This window comes from Struthio camelus, chromosome 22 (genome assembly GCF_040807025.1).
Source record: "Struthio camelus isolate bStrCam1 chromosome 22, bStrCam1.hap1, whole genome shotgun sequence".
NCBI classification, from domain to species: domain Eukaryota; kingdom Metazoa; phylum Chordata; class Aves; order Struthioniformes; family Struthionidae; genus Struthio; species Struthio camelus.
This window is the reverse complement of record NC_090963.1, coordinates 5113322-5134267: the sequence shown is the minus strand read 5'-3', so window position 1 is coordinate 5134267 and position 20946 is coordinate 5113322. Positions and strand designations below refer to the sequence as shown.

Here is a 20946-nt window from a genome sequence, read left to right as displayed (position 1 = left end):
CCTGTACAGCCTTGTTACCCTTGGTAACGTAATTCAGATCTATGCATGCACTCGTTTGTAATTCAATTGCACTCCCCACCCCCCACCCCGGAAAAAAAAAAAAAAAAAAAAAAAAGGAACAAACACCTCTAGTGCAAGGTGATGCCTTACGTTCCTGGGGGGTTTTGTCTTTTTTCATTCCCTTTATCCTTATGTGTTTTCCTCTCGGAGAGCTCTCCCAGCTCATCTTTGAAGGAGGGAAAATTGTGCTTGTTACAAAAATAGATAGCGGTTCAATTTCTAGACAAGTATAAGCTTTACAGTACAGTAGAAGATAATCTATCAGCCTCTTAAGTCCTTATTTCTTGATGAAATTCATGACGTTTCTTCAGCCTTCCATGGGGCGAGCCCAAGTGATTATTGCACAGACAGGACATTTAAGCAGCAGAGGCTGAGTGAGGCTGGAGAAGCAGCTCTCCACAAGGAGGAAGATGACCAGTGATAAGGACTGTTTCAGTAGTACATGTTCTTGTCCCACCAGCCTGCCGTGGGAGAAAGAGGGGGAAAAAAAATCAGTAACTTTACTTTCCCTTTTTGTGGAAAAAATAATTATTGTGACCAAATGGTCCATTTCTGAGCAGTCCACCCATCCGAGGCAACTAAGGTAGGTGAATTAATTAAAGGGTAGAAAAGGACTCTTTACACTCAAATTTTAAATGTAGAGAATCCTACTTACTTCCTGGGTATCTCCTGATAAACAGCTTGCGGACTTCATCATAGACCCATATCAAGATCGCAAATGGTACAGCCACAAACCAATACTGAAACCTGGGAGTAAGAAAGGAAGTTCTTATTCAGAAGCATCTAAGCACTCACCTTTTTTCTGACTGTGCTTTTTGATGTCACTAAAAGAGAATATGGCCTCCTTAGGTTTTCTTTTTTTTAAAACTTAAGCATTCAAAGATTTAGAAATAAGATGGTGTTCTTGTAAGCCTCCCAAGCTTAAGTAGTTGCTTGAATTCTTTTATTCCAAATATTAGTCAGAAGAAAACACTACCTAGTGGGATTGTAGTCTCTGAAGATGGCAGAAAAATACAGAGTTTGCAAGTGATACAGATTAAAAGTTGCTTGCATAGAATTAAGCAAAATATTATCTGATCGCTAAAGAATATTGGGGGTCCTGGGAAAATAATCAAAATGTTTATTCTACACAAGTAAGTTTCTGTATCTATCCTTCGTAGTAAATCTGGTTTAAAAAAAAAAAAAGTGCATTTTTTTGTGGAAAATGGCCTTTTTGGCTAAGAAATTGTTCTCCCCATTCTTCACAATGAATGTTCTTAAATATTTATGTTTGAATCGAGCTCCCATTTGCCTCTTTCTGGCAGAATGGTGCATCCGGGTCTGCTCATGCATGAAGGGCAAGGGGGAGTATGCACGCATCAGAACTCACCTCAGGGGTGTGAAGTTCAGGGCTGTAACATGTCCAAGGCCATAAGTAAGAATCAGAGCAATTCCTATCTGGGAAAATATACCCACCCAGATGACTTTGTTCCTACAAGAAAACCGAAGAGGAAAAAGCTTACATGACTCTGTCCAGGTATGACAAACTGATGCTGCAGCATAATGCAAAGGCCATGCCACGTTCAGAGTTATGACTGTGCCTCTGGTAGCTAGCTTGAATGAAGTGCATCAGATAATGAGCACTTGCAAACACAGTAGCATGGAACAGCTGGTAGACTCCCTAGCACTCTTGTGCATCGCATATGCCTGTATCTTTCCTGCTACCATTCCTGACCTAGCTGAATCAAAGTTCGCCTTGGGTAGACCTGCAGTATGCTTTAGTCATGTCTTGGAGTTGCGCTGTGGATATGCATTGTGACCCATGGGAATGGAAGAAGAAAATATACATAGGTGTCGGCTCTGTGCCTGCAGATAAAGAAAAACAATTTGCTCTCCTCTACTGTGACTGGATGCCAGCTTTTGTACATAGCCTCTCTGTCTGTCTGGTTAGGTATTTCTAACTCCCGGACTTTCATGAGATTGAAGGATACAAAGTCTTTTGCAGAGGGCAGCCCGGGAGTCTGACCAGCTGGTACCTCTTCTTCTGGGAGGTTACGATTCCCTTGGAGAAGACCAAATGCATGTTTTATTGAACAGAATGTAGAGTTGGTTTTTAAGGTGGTGCATCTTCAGAGGAAACGGTACAAAGTCTTTGTTTAAAGAAAACTTCTATTATGAAACAGGAAAGAGGCGGGGGGGGGGGGGAAGCGTCATAAAACATTTTTCTGAGATTTGCTATTGCTTGAATGCAAATTTAGTCTTGGCTCAAAGGACTAAACATCAGTAGTCTAAACTGCTGAGCTAAACCTCTGCTAAAATTACCAGTAGGGTAGTTTATCCTTCCACGTGTCAGGTAAGGAACCTGCAAAACTTACCTGAAAAGACCCTGCTGGAAAATGGAGTTTCTTCGTGTTTTCCTGATGATCAAGTCTGCCACTTGCTGAATTGTGATGCTGACAAAAAAGGCAGTATAGCCAGTCCACTGTAGGTACATCCTCTGGTATTTAGTCTGCAAAGCAGAGGAAAAAACACAAATAGCTATGTTATATCAGACACTCTGCAAGTGACTGCAAACTTAGATAGTAGGATGTAAGTTACTAAGGTGTTAATGTAGAGTTATTCCAAATTTGGAAGTGTAACGATCAGATTTCGGCCAGTTGTTCTAGTCTACTAAGTTGCTGTAGAAGAGTCGTGAAGCTGGATAACTAACCTGGTGCGGAGAGGAATCTGTATTGATTTATTAACTTTTTTTTTAATTAGCTTTTGTGTGTTGTGATTTCTGTCGCGTGAGTGAAGGCGGGGGGGGGGGGGGATACAGAGTGAAAGCAGGAGGGAGAGTCTGCAAAGTACTTCAGTAGTGCTATTCAGAAGCAGGGCTGAGAGGTTATGATGGTCTAAACCTAAAGTCCAGAGAAGGTGTATTTCCAGAGACTTTGAGTCAGAAGAAGGGAAATTCTAGAAGAATGGGTGAATGGAGTGTGAATGGAAGAGCCAGGTGGTGGAAGCTCTAGAGAATCTATCCTGAGGGACCGTCTGAAAACTAACTCAATTTATACATTTAAATCACTCTTTCTTTCTTTCCCTAATCTTTTATTTTGGAAGTGTGTGGAATTTTTCAGAAAGCATTGGATGAGGGAGAGCACGAGGGTGTTTCAGTGGTTCTTTACCCATTCCTGTCCATATGAATCCTCAAAGTCGTTAATGGTATTGCTTTCCCAGTAGACTCGCGCGCCAAGCAGCGTGGAAGGGAGGAAGCCTTGTTCAGCATACACTGTGAAATAAGTTACAAAGGCTCCCACTGACTGCATGATACCTGCAAAATCAAAGAGGGAGGAATGAGGAAGAAGCAAAATCTAGGCATTTGGGGGGTTTCAGTGCTGGACTGTCTCCTAAGCTGTGCAATTTGACATGACTCGTAATATAGTTTTACCTCTCTCAGTGCTGTTAAGCTTCTTGACCTCTGTAGACAGAAACTGTTGTATTGATGGATAATGAGGGACAGAAGGAAGTTAGTTTATTTGCCTAGGCTACCATGGTGAGCTGTGATCAGAGGAAAGATTGAATTTCACGTTCCCCTCTTGCTCTAAAAACTCTGTGAAGTTGCCTCCGACTTGTTACGCTGATGCAATGTAGTGTTTCAGAGAACAGGCCAACCTACCGATGTGCAGATAGGAGTACACAGCAAGCTGCTCGTTCACCAGCCTGTCTTTCCTTTTGTTTCGAGGTCTCCTGTTCATAATATCACTTTCAGCTTTTTCATAGGCTAATGCAACAGAGGGAATCTACAAAAGAAGTAAGCCATCAGAATCTTGCCGGCAAAATTTGTATGCTTCTCAGAGGCTCACCAGAGAAGTGTTACTTTTCAGGAGCTTCTGTTAATGTACCCTGACTTTTCAGTGTGTACAGAGCAAATGAAAGAAGGCTTAACGAAGCATTCTGTTAACGCGTGTAAGGGATTTGAGGGAAGGCTGAAAGTCTTTTATGGGTCTGATGTTCACATGACAATCCAAAGGGCTAGAGGACACTGAAAACATTAAAGGGTTCTTCATATCTCCTAGACTGGGCTCTGATCGAGTGATCTGGTACTCATTCCTTATACTGACTGCGGCAGTCTGTATCGTCTCGTGATAACAGTTTGTCTGTATGTTCTAATCAAAAGATGCTGCCGGAAGTTTTGCTGGTGAGTGCAGATCAGAGAAGTCTTTTCTTTCCACTCACCCCTTTTATCTCTCTGCAGTTTTTTTCATCTCCTCTTTCTCCATACCAAGCAGTTTTTAGTCTGGTCCTCTACCCTTTCACTAGCTTGTTATTCAGTTGCACAGTGAGACGACTGAATCATCCAGTGAGCTACACATCCCTCTGCACCCAGCCTCTCTCATTTGTCGTGATGTTTCAGGAAAAAGTAACCAACTTCTACGAGACACAATTTAGGAGACAGCAACTTACAATGTCTGTGCCCAGGTCAATGAAGAGGATGGTGATGGTGCCAATGGGCATTGGAATGCTGGCAATAATGTAGATGAGAAAAGGACAGAGCTCAGCAATATTCTTAGTCAGGGTGTAGGCAATTGTTTTCTTCAGGTTATCAAAGATCAAGCGGCCTGGAGGAAGAAGAACCACTTCTATAAGAGTGAATTGCCAGTAGTGTTTTCAAAAAGAAAAAGGACTAAATAAAGTGAAAATATTTGTGGTTTGTGTCTGCACTCCTCATACTTTTTTTTTTTTTTTGAAATTATTCCGCTCCCTTCCCTTCTATCCTTCTGAAAATTCAAGGGAAAATAAAAAATCTCTTTCATTGGTGTTCTCTGGAAGAGAAGAAAGTCCTGTTCCACAATAAGCTGTAGTGTTAACAGAAACTGCTCTCTCTTTGCTGGGAGAGAAGAGTGGGGTGTCACAGATGGAGCAGGGTGAAGATGATGTGTGAGCAAGTAACCAAATGAAAATGTGGAGAGCAAAACTTGGACCTTTGTTGTGAGACTCAAAACCGTTTAGGAGCAAGTAAGAGGGGAAGTGCTTTTGTCTGGAGTTTGAGCAACCAGAGATAGCAGGCCGAGGCTCTGGTTAACAAATATATGTAAAAAAAGAGGGAGAGAGAGGGATGATTTTCTTACTGTCTGTAAGTTTGTCATCTGTCTATGAATGGAGTAAATTCCCAAACTTCTTGAGTACCACAACCACATTTCCAAATCCAGGAAGGAGATAAAAGAAAAAGGAAGGGGCTGGGTAGGGAGGGTGGGAATCAGGAGGACCCGCAAGTGCTGCGTGGCTGGCAGTAGCTTTCGGCTAAGAAAGTGGATAGCAACATAGCAACGTTATTTTTTACCTTCTTCCACTCCTGTGACAATAGAAGCAAAGTTATCATCGAGCAGGACCATATCAGCTGCGTTTTTGGCTGCATCAGAGCCAGCGATACCCATAGCAATTCCGATATCTGCTTTTTTGAGAGCCGGGGAGTCATTGACTCCATCGCCAGTCACTGCAACAACTGCTCCCTGCAATGCACAAAAGGATCCAGATGTGATTTTTTTTTTTTGAGGAGACTGTGCTGTCTTCCATGAAAGAAGATCTCTTCTCATCACGCTCCCTGTCTTTAAACCTCTAGGAGAGAGTTAATACTTCCTGTATTCTTTCATTGCTTTTTAAAGTTAATCAGTGCAGCTGGAAGGTGCTCTGTGGACTCTATGGACATGATTTTCTGAGTCTTCTTCCTACCCATGTAAAACGTATCCGTTATGTAGAAGGACCACAGGTAGGATCAATGCAGCAACATCAGCCTTCTGTGCTAGGGGTGTCTGTACCTGAGTTTATTGTCTAGACTCCCTTCGTAGTTAGCAGAGAGAAGGGGGGATTTCAAGGATATGATTTATCTCTTCCCAAAGTAGACATCTGAAGTAGATGCATCCAACATGTTGTTATTTCTTGCTGTGCTATATAGCTTTCTGGCTATAAGGGAGCTTTAAAAGGTAGACATCTGTCCCACTGTATATAGTCTATTCCTGTCTGAGTTGACCTGGCCACATCTGTGGGAGATTCAGTTGATACGTGTTTGTCTCTGTCTGTCTTCTGAAGTGCCTATAGGATCAGTCAGTTTTGGTATTAAGCGTAAACTACGTAATTGTTCAGTTAGAGAGACTTCTCACCTTATCCCAGCATCTTTTGGTCACTGCCAGTCTGGGCTAAACCTGATTCTTCAAGTCAATTTCTCTAGTATTTTCCAGAAGCACCTACTGCAGCTAAGGGTCCTGTTCTAGTTGATGCAAAAATTCGTAGCTTAATAGCAATTCAGCGTGTTCTGGGCGGGAGAAAGCCTGGCAAACCGATTAAAACAAATACTGAATGTCCTGTCCCTTTGGGGATTTAGCATAGTGTCATTACCTATGAGTAATGCCGCGTACAGAAGGGCTTATAAGCTCTCAGTACTAAACATAGCATGTAGACTGACTGGCTTAGGGTTGTGGAGGTGGGGGGAAGGGGGGCGGTCAACATTCCTCTTTATCCTTTAAAAAGCCAAATCCACTAGGAGCGTGGGTGTCTAAGAAGTACAGAGCACATTTACTGTATATCTGCCAAAGGCCATTGAAAAAGAGATGAAATAGGAAGATTTTTTTCCCCATCCTCCTCTCCCCCACCCCTGGCAATAAAAAGCAATTCAGGCTTAAACCCAAAGAGCTGATAGTGGTAATTGGAAAGCTCAGCTCTGGTGTAATTACAAGCATAAAATGACGACTTGTGCTGCATCTGCTTTGTTTGCAAAGTTTGGGCAGGGCGGTAGCGTAGCTTTCAGTTCACAGCATCTGTTTGGAAAATGTTGTGTCAAAGAGGAAAATTCTCTGATGCCAGCGTGAAACTTTTTCAGCGCGCAGTACATCTCATTTCTTTCCCTCTGCCTCTTGTGCTGGCTGCAGTTAATGCTACTTTACATAGTAATAGTGCCTGTAGATGGGACAAAACCTCTGTAAATCCTGACTTACGTTCCTACGTTCTGTGAGTTGTTGTACAGTCTTCCGAAGTAATTATAAGGCTTGGCCCTAGATAAGTCATGCCACGACGTTTTGGGGGATTCATACCTTATTTCGCTTCTGAATATTCTTGTGGGCAGGAAGCGCATAGGTCTAAACGGCCCGCAAGAGAGAAGATGAGAGGATGTGGTAACAACGTTGCTTTTATCTGAGTTTAAAGAATTGCTGGGGGAAGGCTCCTTCCCAAAGAACGTACAAGTCTTTACCCAGGAAGCTTTGCATGCGTCACAGCAGCAGCTTCTCAGAATTACATGCCAAAGAGGCAGTCAGACCTTCAGTACAGCTCCAAACCGTTCAAACTTGGGGAAAACTCATTTTGTCAGTAGGAGTTCAGAGTCTGGAGCAGCTTGGATTCTGTCCAGAGGAGACAGGAGGGTAATTAGTCATTTTGTGGGAATCTGTTAGATAACGTTCTTGCACAACGAAAAGAACGTCAGCAGGCTTAGAGTGCATTACAAACTGGCTTCCATCCTCTCACCTAGGGGGTGATAGCTGAGGAAAAGCTACTGCTTAGTGAATAATGCCCCATAGCCATATCTGCACATAACCTTTTATACCTCTTACTTACCTGTCTTTGGCAGCCTTCCACTATAATCAATTTCTGCTGGGGTGATGTCCGAGCAAAGACTATCTCTGAATGGTTGCACAAGATCTCATCCAGTTGCTGCAAGCTCATGTCCTTCAACTCCATCCCATTAACTACTGCTGCTGTAGCTTGTCTGTAATAGCCATGGGAAAGCTGGGTAAGTTTTCAAATCAAAAAGCTTAGATAAAAATAGTGCACTCATACAGCCTATGCAGCTCAACACTGAGGAAAGCAGCGAATGGATTTATTTTCAGAAGCCTTAGTTGTTAATCAGCAGGTGTTGAGTGAAAGCCAGTGTAGAAATCCAGACTGTATTCCTAGATGCAAAAGGAAGGAATTCAAGCTTCCTCCTGCGTAGACAAAACCCACAGAAAACGCACTGTAAAGAGGAGTTTGGGCAGGAGGCAGGAGCAGTGGAGGGGAGAGACTTCTTTTCTGTAAGAAGCTTTTATGTTTCTCTTAGTATGTTTATCTTTTCACGTTTAAAAGGTAAAAGAGGGAACTTGCACTGTTGGTCGTTAGATCATCGTCCAGCATTGCACATGATTCTAGATTTTGCTTTCCACAAGTGCGTGTTTCTTCAGGTTGGCAGTGACGCCAAAGTCCAGCGTGTTCCGCAAAGTATTATTTGCGAGGAATTTTCAAGGGCCAGTGAAGACTGAGACGCACTGACCTGCATGCACGGTTACTTAGGTAGAGAAGACGCGTTGCGTGGATGCAACGGCTGGGAACGTACCAAGCAGCTGTGGTGTAAAATAGGCTAGAAGCATTGTGGAGGGAGGAGGCATAGCTGTCAGAAAAGCCATACGTATCCCCTATGTTCTCTCAGCTCTTACCGTCTATCGACTTGCTCAACTGGAACGTTGAGGCGCTTAGCTATATCTTCCACAGTCTCGCTGGTGGCTGAAACGATGCCTACGCTCTTGGCAATGGCCTTAGCAGTGATTGGATGATCGCCAGTGACCATGATAACCTGAGGAAGGGACAAGCACTTAGGGCGAGTGAGAAACGTATATGCAATGGATGTAGAGAGATAAGATGAAATATCTATTGTTGTAGACCAGGAAGCACTTTAGAATCTGCACTTGGGAAACTGTATTGTGTACATAACAAAGACAAATTATGACAATTAATTAGCTCTATATTGACACTAATTCTGTACCTCTTGTTGTTTATCAGGGCTGTAAGGGAACCGTTGATCACAGGTAGCAAGGTCAGAACAATGCAGAATAAAGAAGCTTTTATATGTGAATTTACGTTGCGTATACTCAAGGGTGAGAGTATGTGAGAGTATCACGTCATAAACTGGCTCGTTGTGACTCAGGTGTCCTGACAGGTAAAACAATGATTTCTCTTAATATTTCTTGAAGAAAGGTTGCTAGCTGCCGTGTCTTGTCTTCAGACCACGGAAGATTTAGTCATTACTGGGACTTGGGATTCATCTTATCTGGGGCGAGTAATTTTAACAGGGACTTTGCCTTATTTAGCTAGATTATTTAGCAACTTGTGGGTCTCTCGGGAATGAAATTAGAAGTGCTGCAGCAGGTCAGCTTGAACAGTTGTTAGATTTTAGTGACTCCCATGCATGAAAGATCATGACAAGCATAGCCCTTGGGATCTGCGTCCTTATATTTCGTCAAGAATTGTTTCTGTTACCTTATGCTGTTTACGAGTCATTAATTCTAGCTGGCAGCGGTTTCTATATTGTAAAAATGGATCCAGTGAGACAGTATCTGCGCTTTTCCAAATTCAGGTTTCCAGTCTCAGTTCCGCACATCTTTGCTGTGGTCTAATTCCCAAATAACCTGAGCTAAAAACCTTTATGCCTCTCCAGGCCTTCAAGTAGTTTCTTCAAGCGATAACTGTAGAACGGTGTTAATGGCTCGAGCGTTTACATCTTTTCATAGATACCTCTAGAAAGATATTTAACGACAATGCAGTGGAAGACCTTATAGTTTTGTTATCGTGAGTCTTTTTGTAGACTCACCGTATAGTTTGTTGTAAAAACCCTACCTTGATCCCAGCACTACGGCATTTTGAGACAGCATCTGGCACCGTGGAACGTGGTGGATCAATCATAGATAAGAGCCCGACAAAGCACAGGTTGGAAGTGGGGAAGTTCATGGAATCTGTGTCAAATGGGTAAGTGTCTGGAAACGCATTTTCAGGCAGGTATAAATGACAGAAACCTGGAAACAAATTTAGGATGATGAAACGAACAGGAGATGGTGGGAGAAAGAAGAGAGTTTGCTAAGGCTTTGATTATCTCCGTAAAACTCTGGTGCATTTAACACATAGCTTTTCACAGTAGATTTTTTTAATCTGCTGCTGTAGCCTTTGCGCGGAAGTACGTATAGGCTTGGCGCTTAATGCAACAACATGGATTAGATGCTTTTCTTAGCTATGTAGCGCAGCAGGACAAAATCAGTATATACTGATAAGAGGGTCCCTGCCACAGAGAACTTAAAGCACATCAGTGACATTTTAACGCTCTGCTTAGGAGGCTATATGCTTTTCTTTTTTCCTTCCACTGCAAGAGGAATTAAGTCCAGAAGCACTGGATTGTACCAGGATTTAAAACCCTATTTTGCACTGCAGTCCCTCTAGTTGTACTCACCCAGCACTCTCTCCCCTAAGCCGCCCAGCTCCATGTATGCTGTTTGGAAAGCTTCTGCCTTTTCACTGTCCAGTGGTTCTTCCTTGCCGTTGATCATGATGGTGCTGCATCTCTCTAGAATCCTCTCTGGGGCACCTTTCATCACCAGCAGAAAGCGTTTGTCATTGGGATCGTCAGTCTCGTGAATGGAAAGCTGCGTGCCACAAACATGAAATAATTTGAAAGAGAATATATGATTCTCACCTCAAACAGCACGTGATACTCATCTATTTCAGATTTTGGTCGCTCTGAATGGAAATAACGTTTCTTACTCTTTTCCGTGAGAATTTTATTTTTTTCCATCAAATGGGCATGAACTGCTTTCATTATAGCTTAAATTTCCCATGTCATTGCACTTCCCCATTAAGACTTGCACGTCACAAATAGTTGAGTTAGACACGGTAATGGAAACAGTTAAGTTGGAAACAGTCTGGCCTAATTTCCAAAAATAAAACACACCTGAAATTTGTTGGTAGAGTTGAAAGGAATTTCGGCCACTTTCTTGTTTCGTGCTCTAATATCCATGACGTCACCCAAAACTACTTCTGCAAATTTCAGCAGAGCTGTTTCAGAGGCATCACCCACCACAACTCTCTAGATGCATAAAAGAAGAAACACTTTGTAGCATATATGCTTCTGCACTTCCACCAAAAGAGCTTGCATACTTTGTAGCATTCGTTGGATGGTTAAGCACCAATGAATTTACGTGAAGCAACAGTTCTGAAAAATCATTACACTAACAATTTGGAGCATCTGTTTTACAGTTGCTGTTAAAACCAAGCTACTGCAAAGAGGTGGAATTAGCGTAGGATTCTGTGAGAGTGCAAGATTTGTGCTCGCTTTCAGGTTTCTGTGGAAGCTTTATAATGCAGTCCTAGAATGAGGGCAGTATGCGTTTACAACTGAGCTAGCAAAAGCGCAAAATCAAATGACTTTGAGGAAGGCCTTGGTGGACTAAACAGTAGAGATGAGGGATTTGTATTGACTGTAATCTAGTCACCAGAGAGAGCCACCTGTAGCAGTCATGTGTAAAGAGATTAAGCAAGGCCTGCTTACTTTTTCTATCTCTTGCTGTATCACATTAATAGTGCAGTAGGAAAATTCTTGATACCCGCCTTGTCTTTTTCCTTACAGTGACAGTTGCTCCTGGTTTTAAGTTTTTTTTTTTTCCCTCCTCCTTCAAACTTTTTGTGAGTACGTAGCAAATGGTAATTTCAAACATGGGCATGTTAAAACTGAAGAGACTGCTAAGCCAAACGCAACAACCCATGTATATTCTTTCAGAGGAAAAGAAATAAACTGACGTGAAGCAAGCAGTACCTTCATTATTGGGAGATTCTCCTGTCCTGGTCTGAATTCTGCCCGGTTGCAGAGAGTTACAATTTTTGATAATGCTATCCATGTCTGAGAACTTTGATCAAAAGGCTGGGCTGTGAGGAAGTAAAATAAACACTGCATCCTTTAACATATTACATGACAGCAGTAGAAGCTTACGTTTGAAACAAAAGGGTTGAGTTGCTTGCAGGAGAAAACTGCTCTTTTGATTGTTTCTGTTATAGAAAAATAATTTTGACCCAAACCTTTACATCCCTCAACTAGCAGTTCTGACAAAGTTACTCAGATGATATGTTCTTTTAAATTTACTGTTGGCAAACAGGTCTGGATTACAACCTCCTCCAGACTTATTTTCTGTGAGTGGAATTCAAATTTTAATTCTTTCTTTGCCTCTCTACATGGCTAAGAAGGCGCTTTCCTGTTGCAGACTACATTTTTATGTGGCAGGGAGACACATCTACTTTAGCTATCGAAAAACATCCCCATTGACATCAGTTTGACAGCCAGTGGGTGTGAAACACCACATGTTCAATTCATTTAGTTTCCCTTCCCCAGATCCCCTGTTCCGATATTTACTTGTCTGATCTTCGCTGGTGTCAGCTGAGTAGATCTGATCATCAAACCAGAGGTGAGCAACAGTCATCCTGTTTTGTGTGAGGGTCCCTGTCTTGTCAGAGCAGATGATAGAGGTAGAACCCAGTGTTTCTACAGCTTCCAAGTTCTTCACCAAACAGTTCTTCTTGGCCATCCGCTTGGCTGTCAGAGACAAACTCACCTGGCAGACGTAAAGAAGTTGAGCTCACTGTTAGTAAGGCGTAGTTACAGAACAATATAATGAGGTAACATACTTGCTGTTTTTTTCAAAGAGAACTTTTTTTTTTTTTTTTTTTTTTTTAAGACTTCTACCTTTTGGTTGACGGCACTACATTGTTTTTATTTGTAATGGCGTTATTAAGATCAGAAGTTTGGCTGTCACTAGCAAAGGAACACAGATTGAGAGGAACCTGCCCGCATGCTGACGGAGGTAGAGTGTAGTATCTAGTTCTAGATGAAAGAACCTGTTTGGGAGGAGCTCCTAATTGCCAACTTAATGAATCCTGAACTCATTCTCGTCATGACTGCAGAACTTCTGGTTGGTCGCTTTTGGTGTACTTTAGGGCTAACACTGCTAGGCGGTTCTCCTGCTGCTTTTCAGCCAAGGATTTGAGTGGCGCTTTGTATGTGTTAACGAACAGAATTCCCATACGTCCTTTAAGGTACAATATCCTCGCTTCCAAACAGGAGCAGGCCGGGGAGAAACGATTCACATTGTGCTACCAGGTAGCAATTTAGGCAGAACGGTGCTTAAAGAACATTCTGTAGAACTGCATTGGGATTTTTGTGCTGAAGTTTTTAGGATTAATGGCTCAGTTATGTCAAGAGTTCCCTGTTCTGACCTAGGACAGTACCAACTCTGAAAAAAAAAAATCTCTCTTTGTGATAATAATTTTAGGGAATTGATAGAAAACCATGTGGGAGCACCAAAGCAGACGCTGCCGGTTTGCAACAAAGCTGCTAAAGAAAGGGTCAGCAGAAACAGGGAGGGAGGGGGAAGTAAGTTTGAGCTCGGTTTTTTTTTTTTTTTTCCACAGCTGGTATAGAGTTTCAGAATTCATTGAAATTTGAAGAAATGTTTATGTCCTTTCAATTTCGTGGAAAAAAATACCCCTGCTTTAAACTTGACTCATCCAAGTCACTTAATAGATTGAGTATCTGTCCTGTTTTTCATCGAATAGTGTTACGCTGTAAAGAACTTGGAAGAGATGAATTATGGTCCTGGCTGAAGAAGTACAAGATTCCAGCACAGACTTACCGTTACTGTGGCTAGCAGTCCCTCTGGCACGTTGGCCACAATGATGCCAATGAGGAAGATAATGGAGTCCAGAAACTTGTATCGCATAGAAACAGAAATAACGAAGAAGAGAACACCAATAGAAATGGCCACTCCTGCCACCAGGAAGACAAAATGTTCTATCTCAATAGCAATGGGTGTTTTCTCATTCCCGACTCCTGACGCAAGAGAGGCGATGCGCCCAATGATAGTGCGATCCCCAGTGTTGATTACAATGCCAGTAGCAGTGCCTACAAAGAAATAGCAGTCTGTCAGCTCCAAGAGAGATTGATCCCGTCTTCTGTACAGAGTACTGCTTTGACAGAGACCTTTCTCAGCCTTCGTGTGACTGACGTGCCACCACAGAATTATGCTGAAAACCAGTGAGCAGTATTATGTAGCATCCTTTGTATGTGCCATTTCTGGAGGCCCAACTCTCTGTACGCACCTTCTACACAGGTGGTTGAGTAGAACGCAATGTTCCTAGTCTCCAAGGGGTTCTCGTGGGTGAAGTCACAGGAACGGGACTGTGGTTCTGATTCCCCTGTGAGCGAAGAGTTGTCCACCTTTAACAAAACAAAGACATGCTCACGTTACAGTTAGCGATACTAACGATGATTGCGTGTAGTCCGGAAGACAAGACAGCAGCATGTTTGATAATAGATCACAGGGCCATCATCTTTCGCTGCCTGTGTTACTGAGAGAATCTATTTCTGTGGGAATTCAGTTCAACCCGTGTCACGTGTCTGTCAATGGGATTTTGGGTAGCAGCCTGAAAGAAAACACGGTATGAAGATCTACCTCCAGGTCTGTGGAGACACTTAGTATCGTATTGGTATTTCCGCCTCTGCCTTGTCAAAGAGTATTGCCAGAGCACGGTATGGTCACAGTGGCTTCTTTCGATGTTCAGAAAGGTGGGGGATGTTAGTAAGTAGTGCATGAGCCGGGCATGACAGTAGAGCTTCTACATAGGCGTTGTGTCTAATTAGGGATCTGATAATTCTTACTGGGTGCCCAGAAATTCTTATTAAGTAATAAAACCTCTTAATCGTGTTTTTCCCCTCTCCCCACACTTTACAAATCATTGTACCTTACACCCCTGAGTAAAGATCAGGCGAATATCCGCTGGGATCCTATCTCCACCCTTTATTTCCACAATGTCTCCAACAACCAGCTGGTCTGCTGACAGCTCCTTCTTTTCTGCGTCCCTGATGACAAGAGCTTGCTGTAAGATGAAAGTACGACAAAAGTAAGCATTGCCCCATCCTCTCAGTGTCCTACCGAGAGTTAAATTCAGCTTTGTGCACAGAATTCAGGCTGCTCATCACTGAAGTCCCACTTTTGTCATTTGAAGGTGCAGTTAGAATCAACTTTTATCTCAAATGGAACGTCTTGGTTGCTCTTACCTGTGGAATCATTTTACTGAAGCTGGCCATGATGTTTGTGCTTTTGGCTTCTTGATAGTAAGCAAAGATACCAGTGAGTATAACAACCAGCGCGAGGACTACGCCAAGGTAGAGCTGATCAAGAAAAGAAGGAATCCAGTTAATTTAAGTTATGTGTTCAGCACTTCCTCCACTAGACTAAATCATCATTCTTCTATATTGTCTCAGGAGGCTCATAAAGTGAGATACTGAGCCAGTCTAAAAGATTAATTAAAAAACACTTCCAGTTTTGCCATGTTAGTAATCAAGTAAGGCTCCTTCAGTATAAAAAAAGGTTTTAATAGCCAGATTCCTGTCTCTCTGAGAGCCTTCTTCAAACTAAAACCTTGATACGAACCCGAACAAATTGTATTTCCAGCAGAATGCACCTCAAAAGGGAATCAGTCAAAGACTCCAGAGGCCTTTATGGGCTTCAGTATTCCTCTTATAAATACTCAAGAATTATGATTAGGGGTAGTGGTTATAAAACCTTGGACAGGCACTCCTAGGCAGAAGTGGTATGTCAGGTATTTGGGCATTTATCAGAAATGTTCAGTAGTAGAGGGAGAGTCCAGAAAGAATAACATTCCTCATTGTAGTTACTGAATAACTATGAAGTAGCATTTAAACTGCTTAGGTTGTCAGAGTCAAACACTCACTTTGTACTTATTCAAATACTTACGTTGTCAAAGGCTGATTCAGCTCCCTGGGCAAACTGAATGCCAAATGAAATCCAGGAGAAGGCAGCTCCTATCCATAAGAGGATGGAAAACCCTCCCACCATCTGCTTGAGGAACTTAACGATTTCAGGAGTGGCTTTGGGAGGAGTGAGTGAGTTGGGACCATCCCGAGCCAAAATCTCTGCTGCTCTTGCACTGGAGAGACCCTGCAAAAGTAAATGACACTACTGAAATGAAGTCACAGAGAACAGATTTGCGTGTCTCAACTCAAAACGTGTTGCGTGTTGCTTGTTCCTTAAACGTTGTTCATGTTGTGGATCAGCTGCGGTAACCTGCATCTTTGATTTTCAAACCCTTTGATTTCAGGGTGGCTACTATTAATATCTACCTTGAGGAAATAGCGGTTTATTTACTGGAATGTTGAATTTGGGGCAGTGTTCACTAGGCGTTTTCATTCTCTGACAGTTACCTGTCAGATAAAAACAAACGTTCTAACTAAAACTGAAAAGAAACATCTTGGTCAGTTTTTCTGCTGCTGTTGGTGTTTCACCAGGAAGTCTGTGGTTCGTGAGTTCCTTGGGCGGCTTCTCTGTACTCTGGCCGTGTTTCGTGCTTTGATATTCAAATACAGTGCTGCTAGGTGTCGGAGGAACTCCGTGTACAGTTTCTCAAATCTCATATTTCCTTCAAGATAAAACCATTTCCAGTGTTCTTGCTTGCTACAGGTTGTTACAGACAGTGCCAGTGAGAAATGAATTGCAGTGACCTCTGGATATCGGATAAAAACTTTCTTGGTCTTTAGGAAAGCTGAGGTCCTGCTTCAAACATTGAGTTCAGGTTTTGTACAGGGATTTTGATTTTAAAACAGTAGATCAGACTCCTTCAGACTTGAGAGAGAAGTTCCAGTCTAAATCCAGGCCAGTGCTGCTGGTTGTCTTGCTGTCTGTTTTTAGGCACTATTGACGGCGTTTAGCGTATCACGTTCATATATATGGTCTGTTGATTTGAATGCTTTCCCACTGCTTCTACAAAGCTCTGGATCAGCCAGAGGTAACCTAAGGTATCTGATTTGAACAGTTTCTTAATGATGCCTAATGGACTTACTTTGCTGGTGCTTGTACCATACTTTTCCTCCAGTTCTTCAGTGCTGAGTTTGTGGTCATCCTGGATTCCAAAAAAAAAAAAAAAGAGAGAAAATGATAGTTAGTGAGCAGAATGTCAGGCTGTTAGAACTTGTATTTCAGAATTTCAGAGTCTGGAGAAAGTTCAAAATGCCTTAACTTCTGGGACTGTGGGTCCAGTTGCTACTGTGACATCCCACTTTCATGAATAGACTATGTGTTTTTTCACAAAAAGCACAAACCTATTCTATTCTATTCTCAACTCTGCCATTTGCTTAAAAAAAAAATTTGCAAGTCACTTTCACTTGAATAGAAATAAGTTGGGTTTCGCAACAAATGTGAACAAAAATATCTCCTGTGGAGTTAAGAGGTTTAACTGATAGATGCCAAAAGTTTTGGTAGATAGACTATTTAAGGAGCTAGCAGAGTATACTTCACTGGAAGATGGTAGCTGCATTTTTCTTTTGGTTTTGGGAGTACTTTTTTAAATTTCTCCCTCCTCCAGCAAATCTGTCACAGGAGCAGAACGATGCTTTCGTGTTAATACGGCTTACCACAAATAACTCTGTTTCTTTTAGATAAATAGTTCCTCTTTACTTTCTTACATGCTACAGGACCTGAAAACCCAGTACCGTAGGCAATATGTTGGTAGAAGAAAGGCTGTGGTGTCAGAACATGTGTGACGAGTCTTTGCACCTGACTGACGAGGTAGGCTATATGGAGTTATTTGTCGGAGTCTCGTAGAAAGAAGCAACAGGTTCTAACCACAGTTCAAAAGGGTGTGGGAGAGGGAAATCTGAAAGTTTTTCTCCTTTCCCTGCAGTGACACCTCTGTGGTGTCATTGACCTATTCGTATCTCATGCTGAACAGGGAGTTAGAAGCCAAGGCATTGTGAGTTCTCTTCTCACCCTTGTTTTCACAGAATGATCCTTTGGTACCTGGCTGAGTCAGTTAGCTTGTCTGTGCTTCAGCTTCCCCATTAGGTACATGAGGGTAATATTACCTCCCCGGTGGCAAAGAGGAGAGGCACTGAGAATTCTTTAGCTGGTATCTATCTGGATAGATCTTGGAAAGGTGATGGACGCGTTGATGCCACATTTTGGGGTTTCCTTGCCTTTGAAATACCGCCTCGCCGGTAAATAGCCTACCCTATCAGTTGCTCTCAAAGCAATTCAGAAAAGAGGTCAATATAATTATCTTCATTTTCCAGATTGGGAAACTGAAACATATAGACAGGAAGCAACTTTTCCAAGATCAGCCAGCAGGTCAGTGGCGAAACAGAAATAAAATGCAGGTTTCCTGAGCTCCAGCTTAGTGCTCTCTCTTCTTGCCTCTGCCTTTCCCTCTGTTTCCTCACTGACTGTGCAAGCGGAAGTTCTAGGAAAAATATTGATTATAGTTATTCCACCATTTGGGAAAGTGCAGACCTGCTTTGGGAGTAGAGAGGTACTGCTCTGTGCCATTGGTGGCTTAATTAAGCCAGAATCGTTCTTTCATTACAGGCATTAATTCTGCACAACTTCTTTTCTAAGAGTGACACACCTCAGGTGCGTGAGGAAGCTAATCCTTCCTCATTAAGCCTTCCAGTGCAGCTGTTCTTCTCTTAAAATATGCAACACATCTTCTCCCCTTCCCCAGGATTTATTCAAACAGTGACTGGATACAGTCCTGCCTGGTGAAATGGGAGCTTAGCAGCACTCACCAGGTCCACTTCTTTCTTCAGGTCTTCTGTCTTCTTTTTTGTCTTGTTGCCTTTCAGGTCTTTGTACGTATCCTCTTCTCCTACCTTCTCTGTTTTTTCCAAGTCTTGTGTCCCGTGGATCTCAACTGAGTAAACATCAGACTTCTTCTGTAAAAGAAAATAAGGTTTTTGGCATTGTTGTGATCACAAGTTTTGACTTGAAGGAAGCAATAAAAAAGAAATTCACTGACAAATTCACTTTCTTTTAGACAATCTGTATGTTGTTACTGCCTCTTTTCCTAGCATGAGTTGACCCGTCCTACCCTGAGATCTCTCCAGCAGGTATTATAGCACTCTGGGTCAGGTCTTCAGCAGAAGTAAGTTACAGTGATTTCTGTAGAAATGTCCGAAGCTTCTAGTAGTTTATGGTTTGACACAAAGTGTAGGCATACAGGAGCCCAGGATCTCAGCACTGCCAGCTTAAACCATTAAGCCATGTGTTAGCTCCAAGGAAGAGATTGATATAAAACCAAAGATTAAGAAAAGAAAAAGAAAATTTTAATGAGTGCTTTTTTTTTTTTTGGTGCCTGTTCCTGGAGCTTTCTAAGTACATGACTTCAAGACTACCTTTTTTCTTTTCAATTAAAATCAGCATTTACACATTTATATAATACAGTGAACAGCGTTTCTTTAAAGAGTAAGAAAAACAAATTTGATTACAACTGCAACAACGTAGTCATGAAATTAGTGCCGCTTGATCCCATAGTGAGAAATGGGGGCAAGCACCATATTGGTAGCCAAGGAGAAAGAAGTCTATTTCTTTTCACAGAGAGCTCAGAATTGACGGGGTGTTGGCAAACCCTTCCCTCATTTTTGCCGGTCCGCTACCAGGTACATAAAACTGTTAAATAACCTAGGGAAGCTGCCAAACCTGTCACAATGTTTTGCCTTTATCCATAACCTGTGGGGTTTTTTCCTACCTCCAAACTTTTAAGTTCATACCGTATAGACTGAAGGGCAAACTTGCTGTGTTGCTAATTCACCGACTTCTGTAATCATAATGTTCCAGATCCTAATTATCTTGTAAACCGCATGCCTTTCCTTAGAAGAGCTATTTGATTGACCCTGTTTCTCGCTGAGTTTCTTAGAGATTAACTGTCAGAGCTTCATGAGAGTCGTGCTTACTGGATTCTGCCTGATGGTGTGCTTTACTAGTGGGATTTATGAGCATACGTGCTATTGCTCTCTGTCTAAAGAGTACATGTACATTTTGCAGGACACTCATCAATGTTTGTACTGCTACAGAGGTAATATTTCAGATGAATTGAAAGTGGACACCTTAATTACGTACAGACTAAACCAGAGAGTTCAAAAGATTGCAACATCTTAAAACTTACTATTTTTCTGAACTCAGAAATGGCATCTTATCCTCAGATGCTCTTGAATTAGAGGAATGTTGAAGTCTCGACCTTTTATCTTGGGGAAGGGAAAAGCTAAGAACTGGGGCGAGTAGTTTGAGGAGTTAAATATCTGAAGTCCTTCTCCTAAAGCACGTCAATTTGTTCGGTTATACGTATCCCAGACAAAGGACATCTCTGTTACAAGAAGTTCTTGTTCTTCTGCCTTGCCAGAGATGCACAATCTGGTTTATCTGTCTTCACCCTCCTCCTCCTTCTTCTTCCTTAACCATCCCACCCAAAAATCTGTTCAGCTTTTCAAATCTCCATAAAGTAGAGAGACCAGGAGAAAAAGAAAACAACTCTCTATTGTGAGAGCTTAGCAGATGGAGAAGAATAATAAAGAAAGATCAAGACGTTAATAAAATCTATTTATCGCTCCTATGCATGATCTACTTTCAGCCTTCAGAGAGGGGCTTCTGGGATTCCTCCCTTAAGCACACTTTCAGAAACGGTCAGGTTTTGGCGTTTGCAAAAGAAGTAGCGTTTGTGGAATTGTTGAAGAAGATACAAGCCATTCCCAGAGTTGTTTCCTGTCCGCTCTGCTCTCTTTGCTTCTTCTTAGGAGTAGAAGTGCGTACTTGTACAGAATGAAAAAAAATTAGGGTGTTGCACTGGATGCACAGCAGTGTCTCGCATTAGTTCCATTTTTCACTTAGCTCACATGCACAATATACCTATGTATATCAAAACTTTAAAAAGTAATGCTAGCTCTTAAGAAGAGACCACATGTTCAGTAACAGCGATTTCAGTCAACGGTGTACTCACCTTTACCATCTTGGTGAGTTAGTTCCTTTCCTGATGGAGTAAAACAGACGAGCCAAAGTGTTTGGATGAAAACCAAAAACCCAGTCAGCGAATTAGGTAGGTCAGAGCAGTTTGGGCTATTGGAGTGCAAAAGCTCACAGCGGTTGTAGTTCCCTCTCAGCTGGCAAGCATTCGTTAGCTGGAATCCTGCGTGCACTTTGACATCCTTCAGGCAGGACAGGTTCGTTGTCCAGAACCTGTGGAGAAAGAGCACGGTTTGCTCGTGCTTTATAAATCACCATCTTGCACTGCCACTCCACCCCTCCCCTT

General features: G+C 42.2%; 1 protein-coding gene across 1 annotated transcript; it reads right to left on the bottom strand.

Moving 5' to 3' along the window:
- Positions 1 to 167: 167 nt before the first annotated feature.
- Positions 168 to 20679, bottom strand: ATP12A (ATPase H+/K+ transporting non-gastric alpha2 subunit). The gene is made up of 23 exons (XM_009674061.2): positions 20638 to 20679; positions 18434 to 18580; positions 16714 to 16773; positions 15612 to 15815; positions 14912 to 15025; positions 14596 to 14730; positions 13954 to 14071; positions 13488 to 13756; positions 12212 to 12410; positions 11621 to 11730; positions 10760 to 10894; positions 10262 to 10454; positions 9658 to 9833; positions 8481 to 8617; positions 7627 to 7777; positions 5363 to 5531; positions 4486 to 4640; positions 3698 to 3821; positions 3207 to 3352; positions 2415 to 2548; positions 1430 to 1531; positions 716 to 807; positions 168 to 521 (listed from the first exon to the last, which is right to left on the bottom strand). Exons 1-23 carry the CDS (start codon positions 20644 to 20646, stop codon positions 493 to 495), a joined length of 3108 nt encoding a protein of 1035 aa, XP_009672356.2. The 5' UTR covers positions 20647 to 20679; the 3' UTR covers positions 168 to 492.
- Between the last annotated feature and the right edge of the window lie 267 nt (positions 20680 to 20946).